Source organism: Lithobates pipiens, unplaced genomic scaffold (genome assembly GCF_037356315.1).
Source record: "Lithobates pipiens isolate NorthernLeopardFrog02 unplaced genomic scaffold, aLitPip1_a1.2 Scaffold_8, whole genome shotgun sequence".
Classification (NCBI taxonomy): Eukaryota; Metazoa; Chordata; class Amphibia; order Anura; family Ranidae; genus Lithobates; species Lithobates pipiens.
Window position 1 is genome coordinate 6,765,033 of NW_027507903.1, and position 20,172 is coordinate 6,785,204.

Genomic DNA, 20,172 nt, shown 5'->3' on the forward strand with positions numbered 1-20,172 from the left:
CGGGGGCGGTGGGCTTTGTTGGCGGGTCGCAGGAACTTGCCCTGCAGGTTGGTGGGTTAATGACAGTGCAGTGGCAAGTGGAGACCAGCAGTGCAGCGAGTCTCAGGACTCTGCTTGTGAGCTGGGTAAAATGTACTAGCAGGCCTGGACTTTGGAGACCCCTGCTCTAACCTAACACTGAAAATTAACCTTTAGAAGTTCACTTAATGCAAACACTGAACTAAAAACGGAAAAAAAAAACGTATCGCCTTAACCATCAGCCCAATACCTAAAGCAAAAATTATTGGTATCCCAAGATAACAGTCCTGCACATGATCTGCACAGTCAGACAATGGTTTCTTCCACATACATACATCCACCCTCTGAACTAGAATTTTCATACCATAAAATTGAGACCTACCAATACATCAGAACTTACCACGAGGGTAGATCTGAAGAGGCTCCACCAGTGGACTGCTCCCTTGCTGCTCCAGGACCATGCTGCAATACTGCAAGGAGGAGAAAACAAAGAATGGAGACCACAGTACAAACTGGCTTATCACAGCATTATCATTTGGTGACATTTCTTACCGGTTCTGCATTCCCTGTGCTGGTCCCTGTACTGGACAAATACCAGAAGGCAGGTGTCAGGAATCATCAGCAGCAGGGATGGCCGGATCTGCATGGCTACACTTCGGAGACTGAGACCAGACTGTGTGAATGCTTTAACCACTTCAGCCCCGGAAAGATTTATCCCCTTAATGACCAGACCATTTTTTGCGATACGGCGCTGCGTCGCTTTAACTGACAATTGTTTACATAGGCAGACCGGCGTTCTGTCTCTCTAGCGATTACGAGTGGCTGGGCCCACCGATTGGCTCCCGCTGCGTCCAATCACAGCAGCGGCGCCCATGCACATCCCTGAGAGCCGAAGAAAGCAATCATTGTACAGGTACGTGATTTTGCCCCTTGCTGCAGTATATGTACGTGGGGCGGTCCTTAAAGCGGAGTTCCACCCAAAAGTAGGAGCTTCCGCTGGTTGTACTCCTCCCCCCCCTCCGGTGCGACATTTGGTACCTTTCAGAGGGGAGTTGGGACAGGATACCTGTCTTTCACAGGTATCCTGTCCCCACTTCCGGGAGCCTCACCTGTGGGTATTTGCTTCATCGCTGGGGCTCCTTCCTCCTCCCTCCCCGGCCGCGGGGCCAGTAGGAGAGAGGAGCGGAGCCTTGTGCATGCGCAGCCGGGTTCCCTTACTCACAATGAAGGCGGTAGCACCCGACAGCTGATGGAAACATCAGCTGCACTGCTGACATCGCCGGACTCCGGGACAGGTAAGTGGCCGATTATTAAAAGTCAGCAGCTGCAGTATGTGTACAGTATGTGCAGCTAGCTGCTGGCTTTTAATTTTTGCAGCAGTGGACAGACCTTCGATTTAAGCAGTTAACAAGTTTGGTACCCATTTACTCAACGTAATATCTTTTAGGCCCCTTTCACACTGGGGCGTTTTTCAGGCGCTACAGCGATCAAAATAGCGCCTGAAAAAACCGGCCCCTTTCTCAGAGGGCTTTCACACTGGAGCGGTGCTCTAGCAGGACAGTGAAAAAAAAGTCCTGCTAGCCGCATCTTTGGAGCGGTGAAGGAGCGGTGTATTCACCACTCCTACCCATTGAAATCAATGGGGCAGCACAGCTTTACTGCGCTTTGCGGGCGGTTTTAAGCCTTTTTGTGTTAAAAGCACCCCGCTAGCGGCCGCATACTGCCGCTAAAACGATGGTAAAGCGCAGCTAAAAATAGCGGTGCTTTAACGCCGATGCCCGCACCGCCCCAGTGTGAAAGGGGCCTTATACAATTGGGTATTAAATTTAATTTTAATGCACAAAAACTCAATACAAGTGCGTTTAAAAAAAACTGCTGCGCAAATACCGTTTGACATAAAAAAAAAAAAATTGCAAGACCCACCATTTAGATATTCTCAGCGGCCTCTGCTTTAAAAATATGATATGATTGAGGGTTCTGATTTTTACATATATGTGTGAGCAGTGTCAGAAAAAGGCCTGGTCTTCAAGTGGTTAAAGTTCAACAGAATTAGCTGCCCATGCATGGGGATTTTCACCAACAAAACAGGTAACAGGAATCAATTCTGAAACTTGAACAACTACTTTAATCCTCTGACTTTATCATCCTGCAGATTTTGGCTTGGTTTCCAAAATTAAAAAAGGCCTTAAAAAGGACAGGAGATTTGATGACATTCTGGACATCCAGTGCCTGTGACATATCTGCTCACTCAGCTGTCAAATGAAAACATGCAGGCAGTCAGCCAAGTTTTTAAAATGAAACATTGTAACTAACTCTTCCTTCTTAGATCAAAGGGATAAACTTCTGTGTGTAAAGAAAAAAAAATCCAGGCAGTCTGCCAAGTTTTTAACAAGGTGTAAGGCTCGGTTCACACAGGACGCGGCACGACTTGCAGCGCCGCGACCTGCCGCGACCTCAGCGGCAACTTGCAAAACGACTTCTGTATAGAAGTCAATGCAAGTCGCCCGAAGTCGCCGCAAAAGTAGTACAGGAACCTTTTTTCTAAGTCGGAGCGACTCGAGTCGCTCCTATTAGAACGGTTCCGTAGTACAGAATGGGGGCGACTTGTCAGGCGGCGAAGTCGCCTGGACAAGTCGCCCCTGTGTGAACCGAGCCTAAATGCGGGAAGTTTAACCACTTGAAGTCTAAATCTTTTTCTGGACACTTGTTTGTTAAGTTAAAATCAATATTTTTTGCTAGAAAATTACTTGGAACCCCCAAACATTATATATATATTTTAGCAGAGACCCTAGGGAATAAAATGTCAAATTGCTGCAATATTTTATGTTACACTGCATTTGTCCAGCGGTCTTTCAAATGCAATTTTTTGGGGAAAAAATACACTTCAATGAATAAAAAAACAAAACAGTAAAAGTTAGCCCAATTTTTTTTTTGTTTTAATGTGAAAGATGATGTTACGATGTGTGTGTATAAAAACACACACACACACACACACACACACACACCCCTGCTTCCCGTATTATGTAGGCCCACATGAATATCACTAATAGATTCCAGTTGGTTACAGACCGGTAGGGAATGTGCAATCCCTTCAGAATGAGGAAGAGACGTAGCTGACAGCCTGGAGGGGGTTAATTACCAATGAGCCGTAACTTTAAGTACTGAATAAAAAAAAAGCTAAGAAATTGATAGTTCATTTATCCGACACAATACCTAATGCACAAGTCATTAAGAGAGATTATTCCTAATGTACTGTTCACACTAAAAACATCAAGCGAGACCTCAACCCTTAAAGTCATAAGAGACCATTTGTATCTTCGGGATCCGGCAATGACAAATGAATAGAGATGTACAGGACTACATTCAGGTACATGGGAAGAGCACATTATATTCTAGGAAAGACCGGGAAACCGCAAGCGTGCAACGTCTCCACCTTTTACAGCCTTGCTATCCAGGCTGCTGGTGTGTCCTAAATGAGCCGCCATGATTATAATGGGTGGTTTTCTTAGGGACTTCAGTCTATAGGAACCGACGTGGACACCTGTAGGAGGACCCAAGCTGGAAGCAAACAGATGAAAACACATGGTGGTTTGCGGCATCACGTGATCGAAGCTTAACACCTTCCCGTCCGGCTTATAGATGAATGACGGCAGGGCGGTGGCTTTACCGTTCTTACTGGACGCCGTCCTTCAGAACAAGCTGCTTGTGCACGCCCCCTGAGGGAGCGCAGCGATCGGTGGTACACTGTGTCCCTCTGACGCCACATCACTGATCACGGTAAACATGACATAGGCTCTTTACCATGTGGTCAGCTGTGTCTAATCACAGTGTATGTAGGAAATGACGGTTATCGGCATTCCTCTCCTCGCGCTGACAGAACGTGAGGAGAGGGGAGCCGATCAGCGGCATTTCTCAGTGGGGACATCTGCACTGACAATCAGTGCTCTTATCAGTGCAGCCCTGTCAGTCCTGTCTTTCAGTGCCCATCAGTGATGCCAGTCAGTGCCCATCAGAGCCTTCTCATTAGTGCTGCCTATCAGTGTAATCTATGAGTGCCCATCAGTGCCGCCGCATCAGTGTTTCCTCATCAGTGCCCACAAGAGGGCGGCACAGTGGTGTAGTGGTTAGCACTCTCACCTTGCAATAAGAAGGGTCGCTGGTTTGAATCACAACCACGACACTACCTGCCTGGAGTTTGCATATTCTCCCTGTACCTGCGTGGGTTTCCTCCGGATACTCTGGTTTGCTCCCACACTCCAAAGACATGCAGGTAGGTTAATTGGCTTCTGTCCAGAATTGGCCCTAGTATATGAATGGGGACCTTGGATTGTGGGCTCCTTGAGGGTAGGGACTGATGTGAGTGTGCAATGTACAGGGATAGGGACAATTGTAGACACTCACTCAGGTTGAACTGGATGGACTGGTGTCTTTAGTCAACTTTACTAACTATGTAACTTTGTAACAAGTGCCGCCCCATCAGTGTCACCTACCAGTACCCACAAGTGCCGCCCACCAGTGCCGCCTATCAGTGTCCATATATGCTGCTTATCAGTGCCACCTATCAGTGCCCACACTTGCCACCTATCAGTGTCCATCAGTGCCACCTCAGTGTCCATAAGTGCCCACAAGTGCTGCCCATCAGTCCCGCCTCATCAATGTCCATCAGTGCCGCCTCTCAGTGCCCACAAGTGCCGCCTCTCAGTGCCCACAAGTGCCGCCTCTCAGTGTCACTATTCACGGGAAAGAAACCCTGGGAATCCATCTCCCCATCCCTAAGGACCCTCCATTGGCTAACGGTAAAGAATAGGATCACATTCAAGACCCTCTGCCTCACCCACAAAATGTACACAAGGAAACGCTCCTCAATACCTATGTGAGAAAATAAAACACTACATACCCAATCCCAACCTCCGATCAACTAACCAAAACCGGCTCCTCATCCCCAAGTCCCGCTACAAATCTAAGGGAGAACGAAGATTCGCAGTCCAAGAACCACGGCTATGGAACGCTCTACCCACGAACATCCGCATGGAAGAAAACCATCAGGCCTTCAGAAAAAAACTCAAGACCCACCACTTCTAAGAAGCAGAACAACACAGGACAGACCAACGCCTTGAGGAGATTCAGTTTGCATTTGCAGCATTATATAAATCATTCATTCAGTGTCCATCAGTGCTGCCTCATCAGCGTCCATCAGTGCCCACAAGTGACGCCCATCAGTGCCACCTATCAGTGCCACCTATCAGTGCCACCTATCAGTGCCCACAAGTACCGCCCATCAGTGCCGCCTCAGTGCCACCCATCAGTGCCTATCAGTACCACCTCATCTGTGCCCACAAGTGTCGCCTATCAGTGTCACCTATCAGTGCCCAGTGTCCCCTCATCAGTGCCTGTCAGTGCAGCCTCATTGGCACACATCAGTGAAGGAGAACAATTACTTATTTATAAAAGTGTATAACAGAAAACAAAGACAGTGATTAAAATACCACCAAAAGAAAACATTCAATGTCGATGAGAGAGTGGAAGGCCAGCGCGTTTCGTCCATTATGCCTGCCTATCGTCTGAAAGGATTGGCTTGCTACTTAGCTGTATCTCACCGTTTTGTAATAAAAACTATATCCATATTTGCCGATTTACCAGGGTGCCCGGATTTTTTATATGGACTCGGGTGAGTATATCTGGCTTTACAAGCCAAGGGGGAAAAAAGGGCTAGGAGGATGGCTAGGAGGATGTTTAGGTGGGGTGGGAATAAAAAAAAAAAAATAAAAATAAAAAGTGTATCCCCCCTGGATAGAGCAAATCCTGTCATTTATAGAACAGCTTTTACCATGCAGAGATTACTTACATAGGACAGCATAGCCTTCATCTCTTCATCACTTCTCACCGTGATCCGATCCCCGTCCTCATCCTCATCTACAGTAAGTAATAAAATGGTCCAATTATTATCTCACCTTATACATACAAAACATCACCGAGTGTATGGTGTAGGTTGTATGGTGTAGGTTCAACCTTTTCCTTTTTTCTGAAAAAGTGAACTAACATTTTAAAGCCCAACAACAAGAATACCCGAGAAGTGCCCCCTCCTCTCCAGCAAACTGCGATCACTAGAATAGCGGTGCCTACAACAGTAATGTCCAGGTTTTCCGGGTATCCCAAAGTATGGCGTATACCCCGGTGCCCAACCTGTGGCTCGGCCCTTTGACACTTTGTGCGGCCCTCAGGGTCCCTGCAGATACCAATTACTGTCGTTTTTTTTACCTTTTGCTCTGTTATAGCAGTCTTGTGTAATATGTCTTCATTCAATAGGGACCAGTCTTAAACAACTCCTATAAGCATGTTCACAACCTCCTGCAGCATGTCTGCAGTCTCTGACCATCCCTTGCATCAGGTCCCAAGTCTCTGACCATCCCTTGCATCAGGTCCCCAGTCTCTGACCATCCCTTGCATCAGGTCCGCAGTCTGACCATCCCTTGCATCAGGTCCGCAGTCTCTGACCATCCCTTGCATCAGGTCCGCAGTCTCTGACCATCCCTTGCATCAGGTCCGCAGTCTCTGACCATCCCTTGCATCAGGTCCGCAGTCTGACCATCCCTTGCATCAGGTCCGCAGTCTCTGACCATCCCTTGCATCAGGTCCGCAGTCTCTGACCATCCCTTGCATCAGGTCCGCAGTCTCTGACCATCCCTTGCATCAGGTCCGCAGTCTCTGACCATCCCTTGCATCAGGTCCGCAGTCTCTGACCATCCCTTGCATCAGGTCCGCAGTCTCTGACCATCCCTTGCATCAGGTCCGCAGTCTCTGACCATCCCTTGCATCAGGTCCGCAGTCTCTGACCATCCCTTGCATCAGGCCTGCAGTCTCTGACCATCTCTTGTATCATGTCTGACCATTACTGGTTGACCTGTAACTTTGTAAACCTTGCCATACCTAAACGTCCACTTTAAATGTATATTTGTATTTTTATTTATAGAAGGTGCTGGTGAAGGATAACATGGTGGGAGATGTAACCAAGGCTCCCCAATCAATATTACTTGTCTAACATCAGGACAGGTAAAGTTACAACTAAGTAAAATTTAGATAAAACGTCTGACCCAGATGGCATGCCTTACCATGTATTAAGGGAATTAAGCTGGGTAACTGATAGGCCATCATATCTCGTTTACTTAGACTTGGTTAAATGGGTCAGTTCCTCATGACCAATACACAGCCCCGGTCACAATGTTATGTAAAGCTGAACCTCAGGAAGATACATTCAACAGCAACCAAAGCATGTATGGTTTTAGAGCAAATCACAATTATTTTTAAATTATATAAAACCAAAACCTTAAAATTTTGCTTAGTTTTTGCATTAGAAATCCTCTAAGGTTTGCATTGTTGTGTCCCCCAGATGAAGGACCTCATCCCGCGTGCCCAGATGAAGGACCTCATCCCGCGTGCCCCGATGAAGAACCTCATCCCGCGTGCCCCGATGAAGCACCTCATCCCGCGTGCCCCGATGAAGCACCTCATCCCGCGTGCCCCGATGAAGCACCTCATCCCGCGTGCCCCGATGAAGCACCTCATCCCGCGTGCCCCGATGAAGCACCTCATCCCGCGTGCCCCGATGAAGAACCTCATCCCGCGTGCCCCGATGAAGAACCTCATCCCGCGTGCCCCCGATGAAGAACCTCATCCCGCGTGCCCCGATGAAGAACCTCATCCCGCGTGCCCCGATGAAGAACCTCATCCCGCGTGCCCCGATGAAGAACCTCATCCCGCGTGCCCCGATGAAGAACCTCATCCCGCGTGCCCCGATGAAGAACCTCATCCCGCGTGCCCCGATGAAGAACCTCATCCCGCGTGCCCCGATGAAGAACCTCATCCCGCGTGCCCCGATGAAGAACCTCATCCCGCGTGCCCCGATGAAGAACCTCATCCCGCGTGCCCCGATGAAGAACCTCATCCCGCGTGCCCCGATGAAGAACCTCATCCCGCGTGCCCCGATGAAGAACCTCATCCCGCGTGCCCCGATGAAGAACCTCATCCCGCGTGCCCCGATGAAGAACCTCATCCCGCGTGCCCCGATGAAGAACCTCATCCCGCGTGCCCCGATGAAGAACCTCATCCCGCGTGCCCCGATGAAGAACCTCATCCCGCGTGCCCCGATGAAGAACCTCATCCCGCGTGTCCCGATGAAGAACCTCATCCCGCGTGTCCCGATGAAGAACCTCATCCCGCGTGTCCCGATGAAGAACCTCATCCCGCGTGTCCCGATGAAGAACCTCATCCCGCGTGTCCCGATGAAGAACCTCATCCCGCGTGTCCCGATGAAGAACCTCATCCCGCGTGTCCCGATGAAGAACCTCATCCCGCGTGTCCCGATGAAGAACCTCATCCCGCGTGTCCCGATGAAGAACCTCATCCCGCGTGTCCCGATGAAGAACCTCATCCCGCGTGTCCCGATGAAGAACCTCATCCCGCGTGTCCCGATGAAGAACCTCATCCCGCGTGTCCCGATGAAGAACCTCATCCCGCGTGTCCCGATGAAGAACCTCATCCCGCGTGTCCCGATGAAGAACCTCATTCCACGTGTCCCGATGAAGAATCTCATCCTGCGTGTCCCGATGAAGAACCTCATCCTGCGTGTCCCGATGAAGAACCTCATCCCGTGTGTCCCGATGAAGAACCTCATCCCGTGTGTCCCGATGAAGAACCTCATTCCGCGTGTCCCGATGAAGAATCTCATCCTGCGTGTCCCGATGAAGAACCTCATCCTGCGTGTCCCGATGAAGAACCTCATCCTGCGTGTCCCGATGAAGAACCTCATCCTGCGTGTCCCGATGAAGAACCTCATCCTGCGTGTCCCGATGAAGAACCTCATCCTGCGTGTCCCGATGAAGAACCTCATCCTGCGTGTCCCGATGAAGAACCTCATCCTACATGTCCTGATGAAGGAAGGGCTCGGCTTAGTTCTGCACTCCTGTCCAGCCACATCTATAAGGAAGTAGTCAGTGCCAGCCAATGAGCTGTGGCCCGGTCATTTGGCTTAAAATTTGAAATTATATTGACCCACCGGGGGGGGGGGCACAAGGGGGTCAGTTAGGCCTGCTGCATACATCATCCACACGCTGCCCCCCCTCCCGGTGGGTCAATCATGTCCAAACCCACACCCCGGGCGGTCAATCAATGAGCCCTGCAATTACCCGCGGGCAGCGCATCCCTCCGGGCGACTGCTTCGTCCCCTGCATCTCCTCCGGTGGCATCCACCTCTCATCCCTTCTTGTCGTAGCCCAATAGAATTGCTTCTCCTTTTGGCCAAATCAGGAGACAGGTCTAATGACCCACTATCTGATTGGCCGGGAGGAGAATCAGTGTGACAATAGTCATTATTCATTCGCTATTGTCACACAGCTGGGTGAGCTCGGAGTGCAGTGCTCTGCGCCCCGAGCCCACCATTTTTTTTAAGCCTATTAGGGCAGGGGTCTAAAACTGGTGGCCCTCCAGCTGTTGCGAATCAAGTCCCATGAGGCATTGCAAGGCTGACAGTTACAAGCATGACTCCCTCAGGCAGAGGCATGGCGGGACTTGTATTTCCTCAACAGCTGGAGGGCCGCCAGTTTGAGACCCCTGTATTAGGGCCTCAGGCTCTATACAATCAAATACACCCGCCCCCCTCACTGCATATAGATTAGGGGGTCGGACGCACAGATAGTGGGGTGGCGCCCATGTGCCCCCTATGGATGGGCCGCCACTGTTCATTGCTATGAAGAGAGCAGGTGGAAGGTGATGAGTGAAACCAGCCGAAGTAACCAACACGGTTCACCCCACAGAGAACTATAGTGATCAGATCGGATTTTTCGAATCTGCGCAATCAAATGAACCGCTCAAGACGGGTCCTGTGGCAACTGGTCTCCCTATAGACACAACAAGACTGTCACACATAATCTGCCCCAAGATATATTATGTGTCGGCGATTCCATTGGTCACCTCACAGAGGAATCACACAAGAGAAGATTAATGAAAGACGCTGGAACGTGGGAGGTCATTATCTTTATTTATCAATGTGGGGGTCATAAGGTCATCCTCCGAATCCTTCATCATGAAACCTTTTCTTCCGATGTAGGCTCATCCATCTAAAATAAAGTAGAAGCTCTGCGATTTCCAGCAGTAAAGTCGCTGATTTCACTATAGCAGTTCATGATACAAACATACTACCCTTGTCAGTAGAGTAGCTGGGGCTGCTTATAGGATTATACAGTGTATCCGGAAAGTATTCACAGCGCTTCACCTTTTCCACATTTTGTTATGTTACAGCCTTATTCCAAAATGGATTGAATTCATTATTTTCCTTAAAATTCTACAATCCCCGATAATGACAACGTGAGAGAAGTTTGTTTGAAATCTTTGCAAATTTAATAAAAATAAAAAAATGAAAAAAAAATCCCATGTACATAAGTATCACCGGCTCCTCCCACGTACACAAGTATCACCGGCTCCTCCCACGTACACAAGTATCACCGGCTCCTCCCACGTACACAAGTATCACCGGCTCCTCCCACGTACACAAGTATCACCGGCTCCTCCCACGTACACAAGTATCACCGGCTCCTCCCACGTACACAAGTATCACCGGCTCCTCCCACGTACACAAGTATCACCGACTCCTCCCACGTACACAAGTATCACCGACTCCTCCCACGTACACAAGTATCACCGACTCCTCCCACGTACACAAGTATCACCGACTCCTCCCACGTACACAAGTATCACCGACTCCTCCCACGTACACAAGTATCACCGACTCCTCCCACGTACACAAGTATCACCCACTCCTCCCACGTACACAAGTATCACCGACTCCTCCCACGTACACAAGTATCACCGACTCCTCCCACGTACACAAGTATCACCGACTCCTCCCACGTACACAAGTATCACCGACTCCTCCCACGTACACAAGTATCACAGCCTTTGCTCAATACATTGGTGAAGCTCCTTTGGCACCAATTACAGCCTCAGGTCTTGTTGAGTATGATGAATATGATGCTACAAGCTCGGCACTCCTATTTTTGGGCAGTTTCTCCCATTCTTCTTTGCAGAACCTCTCAAGCTCCATCAGGTTGGATGGGGAGTGTCGGTGCACGGACATTTTCAGATCTCTCCGGAGATGTTCAATCGGGTTCAAGTCTGGGCTCTGGCTGGACCACTCAAGGACATTCTCAGAGTCGTCCCGTAGCCACTCCTTTGTTATCTTGGCTGTGTGATTAGGGTCATTGTCCTGTTGGAAGATGAACCTTCACCCCAGTCTGAGGTCCAGAGCGCTCTGGAGCAGGTTTTCATCAAGGATGTCTCTGTACATTGCTGCATTCATCTGGCCACTCTACCATACAGGCCTGATTGGTGGAGGGCTGCAGAGATGGTTGTTCTTCTGGAAGGTTCTCCTCTCTCCACAGAGAAATGCTGGAGCTCTGCCAGAGTGACCATCGGTTCTTGGTCACCTCACTGACTAAGGCCCTTCTCCCCCGATCGTTCAGTTTAGCCGTTCGGCCCGCTCTAGGAAGAGTCCTGGTGATTCCAAACTTCTTACATTTACAGATGATGGAAGCCACTGTGCTCATTGGAACCTTCAATGCTGTAGAAATGTTTCTGTACCCTTCCCCCGATCTGTGCCTCCATACAATCCTGTCTCGGAGGTCTACAGACAATTTCTTGGACTTCATGGCTTGGTTTGTGCTCTGACATGCACTGTTACCTGTGGGACCTTCTATAGACAGGTGTGTGGCTTTCCAAATCCTGTCCAATCAACTGAAGTGATGTTGAAATTCCCCACATTTTGTCATGTTACAACCTAAAAACGTAAATGTATTTTATTGGGATTTTATGTGATAGACCAACACAAAGTGGCACATCATTTTGAAGTGGAAGGAAATGATAAATGATTTTCATAATTTCTTTACAAACAAAAAAAATATGTGAAAAGTGTGGGGGGTGGGGGGGCTTTTGAATTCAGCCCCCCTTTATTCCGATACCCCTAACATCTAGTGGAACCAATCGCCTTCAGAAGTCACCTGATTAGTAAATAGAGTCCACCTGTGTGTAATTTCATCTCAGTATAAATACAGCTGTTCTGCAGTTTCTGATAAGCCCCCCCGCTCACAGATCCCCCACAACCATCAGCCAAGGCTGTGGGGAAGAGGCCCTTGTCCCCATCAACACCCCCCTCCATGTTGAGGGCATGTGGCCTGGTATGGCTCAGGTGGTGTGGTGCTCACTTGTCCCTCCCCCCCTTTTCCTGACCTGCTGAGCTGCATGCTCGCATACGGGTCTGGTATGGACGAAGGTCTGGTAGGGGCGAGGGGCTGGTAGGGACGAGGGTCTGGTAGGGACAAGGGTCTGGATAAGGGTCTGGTACAGGCGAGGGTCTGGTAGGGGCGAGGGTCTGGTAGGGGCGAGGGTCTGGTAGGGGCGAGGGTCTGGTAGGGGCGAGGGTCTGGTAGGGGCGAGGGTCTGGTAGGGGCGAGGGTCTGGTAGGGGCGAGGGTCTGGATAAGGGTCTGGTAGGGGCGAGGGTCTGGTGGGGGCGAGGGTCTGGTAGGGGAAGAGGCCCTTGTCCCCATCAGCACCCCCCTCCATGTTGAGGGCATGTGGCCTGGTATGGCTCAGGTGGTGTGGTGCTCACTTGTCCCTCCCCCCCTTTTCCTGACCTGCTGAGCTGCATGCTCGCATACGGGTCTGGTATGGACGAAGGTCTGGTAGGGGCGAGGGGCTGGTAGGGACGAGGGTCTGGTAGGGACGAGGGTCTGGATAAGGGTCTGGTACAGGCAAGGGTCTGGTAGGGGCGAGGGTCTGGTAGGGGCGAGGGTCTGGATAAGGGTCTGGTAGGGGCGAGGGTCTGGTGGGGGCGAGGGTCTGGTGGGGGCGAGGGTCTGGTGGGGGCGAGGGTCTGGTAGGGGAAGAGGCCCTTGTCCCCATCAGCACCCCCCTCCATGTTGAGGGCATGTGGCCTGGTATGGCTCAGGTGGTGTGGTGCTCACTTGTCCCTCCCCCCCTTTTCCTGACCTGCTGAGCTGCATGCTCACATACGGGTCTGGTATGGACGAAGGTCTGGTAGGGGCGAGGGTCTGGTAGGGGCTGGTAGGGACGAGGGTCTGGTAGGGACGAGGGGCTGGATAAGGGTCTGGTACAGGCGAGGGTCTGGTAGGGGTGAGGGTCTGGATAAGGGTCTGGTAGGAGCGAGGGTCTGGTGGGGGCGAGGGTCTGGTGGGGGCGAGGGTCTGGATAAGGGTCTGGTAGGGGCGAGGGTCTGGATAAGGGTCTGGTAGGGGCGAGGGTCTGGTGGGGGCGAGGGTCTGGTGGGGGCGAGGGTCTGGATAAGGGTCTGGTAGGGGCGAGGGTCTGGTAGGGGCGAGGGTCTGGTAGGGGCGAGGGTCTGGGTAAGGGTCTGGTAGGGGCGAGGGCCTGGATAAGGGTCTGGTAGGGGGCGAGGGCCTGGATAAGGGTCTGGTAGGGGCGAGGGCCTGGATAAGGGTCTGGTAGGGGCGAGGGCCTGGATAAGGGTCTGGTAGGGGCGAGGGCCTGGATAAGGGTCTGGTAGGGACGAGGGTCTGGTATGGGGGAGGGTCTGGTATGGGGGAGGGTCACAAGTTGCACGTATATCATGTAGCTATGACTTTTGAGGGTTTACATTGAAGTCTAAGGCCCTCAAGTCGCAAGAAAGTCAGACCAAAGCAGTGCAGGAACTAATTTAACGCCACCCAAGAGGGGAATCTCCACTTGCTCGCACCCTTCTACTCCCCCCCCCCCCCCCCACCAGACTGGAGCTCCTCTATAAGTCACACAGATACGAAGAGTCCTCGTTGGAAAATATGAGGTGCGACTTTGGGGTCCACAATCTCATGACAAGTCGCACAAGTGTGACCGGGGGGGGCGGGGCCTAAACATTGGTGGAAAGCCATAATCCAAACTGCTATAATTATTTAAAAAAAAAAAAATAAGATCCGTCCTACTAGTGTGACGCATGGGAGAGACTGCAAAGAAAAAAAAAGATGAAACACAAACAAGCTTCTCACATTCAAACGCCGTCGTCGTCGCGTCGGGGAGGACCTGGCCAATCACATCCTAGAAAAGAAACACAAGAAAATGACTGCGATGTTTTACTTTTGTTGCCGAAAAACATTCATTTTGTTAATCCTGGAAAAATCCCCAAATACCTCACCGTGTGAAGAACGTCTACATCGATTTTATTCAAATACATTCCAAAAAAAATAAAAAATGGAGAGTCCCTGCAAGTCACCTCTTTAACCCCTTCAGCCCCGGAAGGTTTTACCCCCCCCCCCCCCCCCAGATCATTTTTTGCAATACAGAACTGCGTTACTTTCACTGACAATTGCGCGGTCATACGACGCTGCGCCCACAAATAGAGATTTATTTTGGTGGCATTTGATCACCTCTGCGGTTTTATATTGTTTGCGCTATAAACAAAAAAAAAAAGAGCAATAATTTAAAAAACAAAAAAATTATATTTTTTACTTTCTGCTGTAAAATATATCCAAAAAAATATAATATTTTTTACTTTTGTGAGACTCGGCAAGTACAGAAGAAGCTAATATGAGTACACAACCCAATACAAGTACCAACAGCGCTAATAGGAGCACGGAAGATAATAGAAGGACGGAAGAAGCTAATGGGAGTATGGAGGAAGCTAATATGTGTACAGAACAAACCAATGTGAGTGCACAAGGTAATATAAGGAGGGAAGAAGCTAATAGAAGTACGGTGGGAGCTAATATGAGTACAGAAGGAGCTAATAGGAGTACGGAAGGAGCTAATAGGAGTACGGAAGGAGCTAATAGGAGTACGGAAGGAGCTAATAGGAGTACGGAAGGAGCTAATAGGAGTACAGAAGGAGCTAATAGGAGTATGGAGGAAGCTAATATGAGTACAGAAGGAGCTAATAAGCTAATAGGAGCACGGAAGGAGCTAACAGGAGTACGGAAGGAGCTAATAAGCTAATAGGAGTACGGAAGGAGCTAACAGGAGCACACAAGTTAACAGAAGGACAGAAGAAGCTAATGTGAGCATGGAGGAAGCTAATATGTGTACAGAACAAACCAATGTGAGTGCACAAGGTAATATAAGGAGGGAAGAAGCTAATAGAAGTATGGCAGGAGCTAATAGGCGTACAGAAGGAGCTAATAAGCTAATAGGAGCACAGAAGGAGCTAATAAGCTAATAGGAGTACGGAAGGAGCTAATAGGAGCACACAATTTAATAGAAGGACAGAAGAAGCTAATGGGAGTATGGAGGAAGCTAATAGGAGCATGGGAGGAGCTAATAGGAGCACGGGAGGAGCTAATAGGAGCACGGGAGGAGCTAATAGGAGCACGGGAGGAGCTAACAGGAGTACAGAAGGAGCTAATAAACTAATAGGAGCACAGGAGGAGCTAGTAGAAGCACACAAGTTGACAGAAAACGCTAATGGGAGTATGGAGGAAGCTAATATGAGTACAGAACAAACCAATGTGAGTGCACGGAGTAATATAAGGAGGAAAGAAGCCAATAGGAGTACAGAAGTATCTAATATGTGTACAGAACAAAGTAATATAAGTACGGAGCTAACATGAGTACAGAAGAAGCTGATATGATTATAGAAGGGGCCAATACAGATACAGAAGGAGGTAATACGAGTACAGAATTCCCCCCCCCCCCCCCCCCCCATGTAATGCCACAAGATACAATGAAGGGTCCATGGGAAAGGTTTAGAGGGTGCACAGGGCCTGGGGCACCATCACCTGGAACTAATAGTACAGAACGAGCTAACATGAACACAGAAGACCCCCCCCCCCCCCAGGTCTTTCTGTCACAGGGTCCAGGGGGAAGGGTTTAGAGGATGCACAGCACCCAGGAGGCCATGCCCAGCCCCCGGACCTGACCTGACTCAAGTAAACACAACACAGAGGATCCAGGGGGGGGGGGGGGGGGGGTTGACGTCACAGACGAGGTCTCTACGTCACCCTGCGGCCTTCCTCACCAGGATATCCCGGAACAGGAGCTGTGTGGCCGGCTGGACGGTCCAGTCCACGGCGCCGCCGTCAGGGATGCGGATCCGGATGACCAGGGCCTGGCTGTCCATGTCCTGAGGGAGCTCGGAGCCCAGTAACAGCATCCCGGCCCGGCGCCGGGTTACATTGTTCGGGGGACTGAGAGTGACGGGAGGAACCAAAGAGTTCTGAGCCGGAAGCCCGGGGAAGAAAAGGGCAGAAGGACGCGCCGCCATATTTGAAAGGGGCAACGCGTCATATGAACGCCAGGGCGCCGTTTTACTGTAGGGCAAATAAAAGAGACGCGCTGGGCAGTGCGTGGGGGGTTGATGCCTGGACTTTGTTTAGTCTCAGTACAAATAAAAACCTTCAAACTCTCATTGTATGTGAAGAAAATGTTCTAATATATGATTGAATATATATATATATATATATATATATATATATATATATATATGGGGTGAGCAATAACATAACAGCTAGGAGAATCTTAGCAACGCCCTAGTAACGAAGCATTGTAGGATGATGCCATCTCTGGGAGAATTCTAGTCAGGCTTTATGAAACACATAAATGGCTATCGGGGTTTAAAACTGGCAGTGACACAACCCTCCTCACCGCCTATCAAACCCCCAATGGTGTGGATCGCTCTTCAGATGTGTAAACAAGTATATATATATATACACACCCTCCTCACCGCCTATCAAACTCTCTCTGCTGTGGATCACTCTTCAAATGTGTAAACAAGCCCATATATATATATATCTGTTATTGCTCACCCCCACCATCACAGGCGTGAGCTCCCAAACACTGAGCTCAGAGCTCCTGCACCAGGGGGAGAGAAAGTGCGTGTGAAGGGGTTTGAATCAAAGAAATAAAGAGAGCGTTCCTGTGATGGTGGGGACGGGCGCTAACAGCTAGGAGTGTCTTAGCAACGTCGTAGCAACAAGTTCAAGACAGGATGATGTCACCTCTCTGGGTGTTTTCCAGTAAGCTGCTATGTGTAGCGGTGACACTTTTGACAAAGTGTTTGTCATGTACAAATTTTGTTTTTGCCTCAGGACAATAATGGGATTCTGAGGGTTAATTATGTAGGTTAACTTTGACATCAGTTTGGCTGGGCTGTGTTACAGTTCTGCCTGGTCTTGTGTACAGTGAGGTGCACATGACAGGCTCAGAACCAGGCCTGGTTGGACGTTTTGGGTATCGGCTTCCTCGGAGCCAATCAGTGGGTGTGTCGGGCCCCGCTGAGGAGTCTGGGGAAGGGTACTTAAGATGTGGAAGTCACGTGTTCTAGGTTTGTTTGTGAGGCCCGGGCGGTCTGTTCCTGATTCTGGACCGGGGTAGTCCCGCGAGGGGTCCCGTTCACGGGAGCATTCGTCGCTCCGCAACATGCTTCAGTTGGCTAACCCCAATAGACTCACCTGGTCTGGGGTAGGGATCCGTCTGTTCCAGAGTCTCGGATCCGGCTGGTCCGAGGCGCAGTAACTGAAGGAAGATTCAAGGCGTCCGGGTGTGCTCTCGGCTTGGAGGGGCACCACAGCTTGTGGAAGTGACCAGGAGAGGACTCTTCGGAGGAGGGCCAACAAGCTGGCATCCTGAGAAGTGCCTGGTTACTAAGTTGTGAAGGACATTGATGAATCCACGCTTTTTCCAGTACTATTAGGCCGGGTTCACACTGCTGCGGGGGGAGATCCGGATGTGATTCGCACCGCACTGCAGTGCAAATCACATCCGATCTCCGTAGCGATGCGAGTTCAGCCATACAGATAGTATGGCTGAATTCGCATCGCTCCCGCAGCAAACTCGCACGGGACCCTTTTTTTGGTCCGCAACAGAATCGGATCGCATGGGGGTTCACACCATGCGATCCGATTCCTGTGCGAGTCTGCAGATCGCACTGCGAAATGCGGACGGATCTGGGGGTGTCATTAACATTTCATTGACACTCCCAGCCGTTCGCATAGGGCAGTGTGAACTGCCGGCGGGAGTCGTGCGATGCGGGAAAACGCCGCGGATTTGCGGCGTTCCCGCATCGCTGTGGTGTGAACCCAGCCTTAAGGAGACAGAGAACGTTCCAGGTACTGAGGAAAAGGTCCTGTTCACTTCTGTTACCAGTTACTCAAGGTCAGAGATTTCACAAGTTCTGAATCAAAGTGCTGACTGCCATAATCTCTGGCTAGAGGTTTGTTCAGCCTTGATGCGCCCAGCTGCGAGTGGCTACTCTTTGGGTGGTATTAGAGACTTTCTGATATTGGCCGTTCAAGGTGCCTGAGTTCTTCACCCTTGCCCTCTGTTCCCATACGAGACTGTGTTGTTGGATGTTACCCCTGCAAATAAAAACCCTTTTTAAAGGAGTTTTATGGTGTCACGTCCAAAGTTGTTGGGTACCAACCCTGGGAACCCCTAGACGTGGAAGAACAAGCCAAGCGGAGGTAATCGGTAAGCCCAAAAGTTAAGGCCGCCCTGCCAAGGGTTATGGCCGCTACATATGTAAAAGGCCTACACCTATAGGAAGGACGTTATCCATCTTTAGGCAGAGCTGCTCAGTTTGTTTTTATTCTCCAGACGGCCCTTACCTACATAGACAGTTTTCGGTAAATGTGAACTAATCCTTTTGACCTCCTACTGTGGGGGGCGTCACAGCCACATAACTGTACATTGCGGACCTCTGGGCTTTGGGCGCACGCGCCTGCCCTCTTGCTGATCAGTGCTGTGATTGGCTGCAGCACAAGTCTGTTAGAAGTTTACAGCCAATTTTGACTGTGCACCTGCCGATCGGCTGTGGCCAATCAGAGAACAAACACACAGAACGCCTTTACAGAGACCACAATCTGGCTGTTTCTTCTCCCTGAAAAGCAGGGAGAAATAACAGCCAGATCACATAGTAAAAGCAGGACATAATACACACATGACACATTTTTAGGCACACAGGTAACCCCTCAATTTCCCCTAGATGGTAGCCTCTTCCCAACCAATGTCATGTGCACAACGTCAGTGTATAGTATTATTACTGATCACTGTATTACTGTCACTGGTGATGTCAGTGTTCCTCCCACCCAGTTTCAATTAGCGCCAAATTGTCTGCCACACTATCACAGTCCCACTATAAGTCGATGATCACCGCCATTACCAGTATAGCATTTATAGCTGCGTGAATTCCAGTATATATCCTGGGAGTTCCCAACCTTTTGAAGAGCGAGGGCCACTTAAACAACGTAGTACCCGGTCGCGGGCCACAATGAGCGGAGCGGGCCACAATGAGCGGAGCGGGCCACAATGAGTGGGCGGGTGACCGGGCCGTGTCCACTCTGCATATGCATAGGGGACCTGGACACAGCTCACTCTACTTTATGGGCCCTCTGATTCGATCTACCCAGACAAAAGGATGCATCCCCTTCTGTTTTCTCTAGCAGATCGGATTGGAGGTAGGGGGGTGTAAATGGACACAAGTCCAATTACATCTGCCACTCCATAGAGGTGAATGGAAGGTGCGACTGGGTCTGCCTGAATATTAGACAGGCGGACCCAATCAGACCAATTGTGTGAAAGAGAAAGATACTTGTGTCAGTGGGGAATAGGTCCCCATTGTGGGTGTCATTGGGAGGAATAGTGCCCCATCATTGGTGTCAATGGAAAGTATAGTGCCCCATTGTTGGTGTCAATGGAAAGCATAGTGCTCTGTCATAGGTGTTAGTGGGAGGAATAGTCCCCCATTGTTGGTTTCAGTGGAAGGAATGTCCTATTGTTGGTGCCAGTGGTGGTAATGGTGCCCCATCATTGGGTCAATGGAAGGAATAGTGCCCCATTGTTGGTGTCAGCGGGAGGAATAGTTCTCCTGTTGTTGGTGGCAATGGAAAACTTTGCGCTCTGTTGTTGTTGTTAGTGGGGAGAATAGTGCCCCATCATCGGTGTCAGTTCTCGGAATAGAGCCCCATTGTTGGTGTCAGTGGGAGGAAAAATGCCCCATCATTGGTATCAATAGTACCCTGGCATTGGTGGGAGGAATAATGCCCCATCATTGGAAGGAATTGTGTCCCATCATTGGTGTCAGTGGAAGGAATAGTGTCCCTGTTATGTTCCTGGTTTCACAGCTGTAGTCTTACCCATGGTGCCATGGAGGAGGTCTGGAATTATT

General features: G+C 50.0%; 1 protein-coding gene across 1 annotated transcript in view; it reads right to left on the reverse strand.

Moving 5' to 3' along the window:
• MAP2K5 (mitogen-activated protein kinase kinase 5) overlaps positions 1-16,274 on the reverse strand; it is a 330,503-nt gene extending 314,229 nt beyond the window's left edge. Inside the window, exons 1-4 of the mRNA XM_077469109.1 lie at positions 16,027-16,274; positions 14,066-14,114; positions 5,864-5,931; positions 419-488 (exon numbers count right to left, since the gene is read on the reverse strand). Coding sequence (XP_077325235.1) covers positions 419-488; positions 5,864-5,931; positions 14,066-14,114; positions 16,027-16,272 — 433 coding nt within the window. The 5' untranslated portion in view covers positions 16,273-16,274. The remainder of the gene's footprint in view (positions 1-418; positions 489-5,863; positions 5,932-14,065; positions 14,115-16,026) is intronic.
• Between the last annotated feature and the right edge of the window lie 3,898 nt (positions 16,275-20,172).